General features: G+C 50.5%; 1 protein-coding gene across 1 annotated transcript in view; it reads right to left on the bottom strand.

Moving 5' to 3' along the window:
- Positions 1–273, bottom strand: part of EMH_0091300 (uncharacterized protein) — a gene marked incomplete at both ends in the record, with an annotated part of 1,405 nt that extends 1,132 nt beyond the window's left edge. Inside the window, one exon of the mRNA XM_013501701.1 lies at positions 261–273. Within this exon, the coding sequence (XP_013357155.1) occupies positions 261–273 (13 nt within the window). The remainder of the gene's footprint in view (positions 1–260) is intronic.
- Positions 274–552: the final 279 nt, after the last annotated feature.

The following is a 552-nucleotide window of genomic DNA, read 5'->3' as shown; positions in this document are numbered from 1 at the left end:
ATCAGGGGACTCCTTCTTCAAATCTGGGAGCAGATGTTCAACGATACCAACCAGGCAGCAATGACCGCGGATGGTCCCCTATGATGGCTAAAGCTATTCGGAAAACACATAAAATATTGTTCGAGTACAAGCTAGCCCCACATATTAAGTAGCTTGGAAGCCCGAGGCGACACAGATCGCTGCAGGACTCTTGCTCGGCGCCGCGAGGTGAGCCGCAGAAAACTCGGCTTTCAAGGAGAGAAATGGCTATTTTTCTTTACACATAAGCAGCATATTTACTGAAAATTCACTGGTGTTCTCGCAAAACGCTCTTGGGACTCCTGAGTGATTCCACGACAGCACCGACCGTTCCGATGGATCCCCCGCAGTGCACCGGCTTAGGGTGTTCACGTCGCCAGCATTGAAGCGCTGAGAAACAGGTACAAACAGCGTCAACAGTGAACCTCCCAACAAAACCTTAGGCTCTTTCGATTTATGGATAAGCCATAGGGTGGGATAAACGACGATGATCGGTGCTTTCAGTCTCGTGTGGCCAGGCAAGCGTTTGCTGGC

The sequence above is a fragment of the Eimeria mitis genome, genomic scaffold (assembly GCF_000499745.2).
Source record: "Eimeria mitis Houghton genomic scaffold, Emh_scaff7396, whole genome shotgun sequence".
Classification (NCBI taxonomy): Eukaryota; Apicomplexa; class Conoidasida; order Eucoccidiorida; family Eimeriidae; genus Eimeria; species Eimeria mitis.
This window is presented reverse-complemented; position numbering and strand designations above follow the sequence as displayed.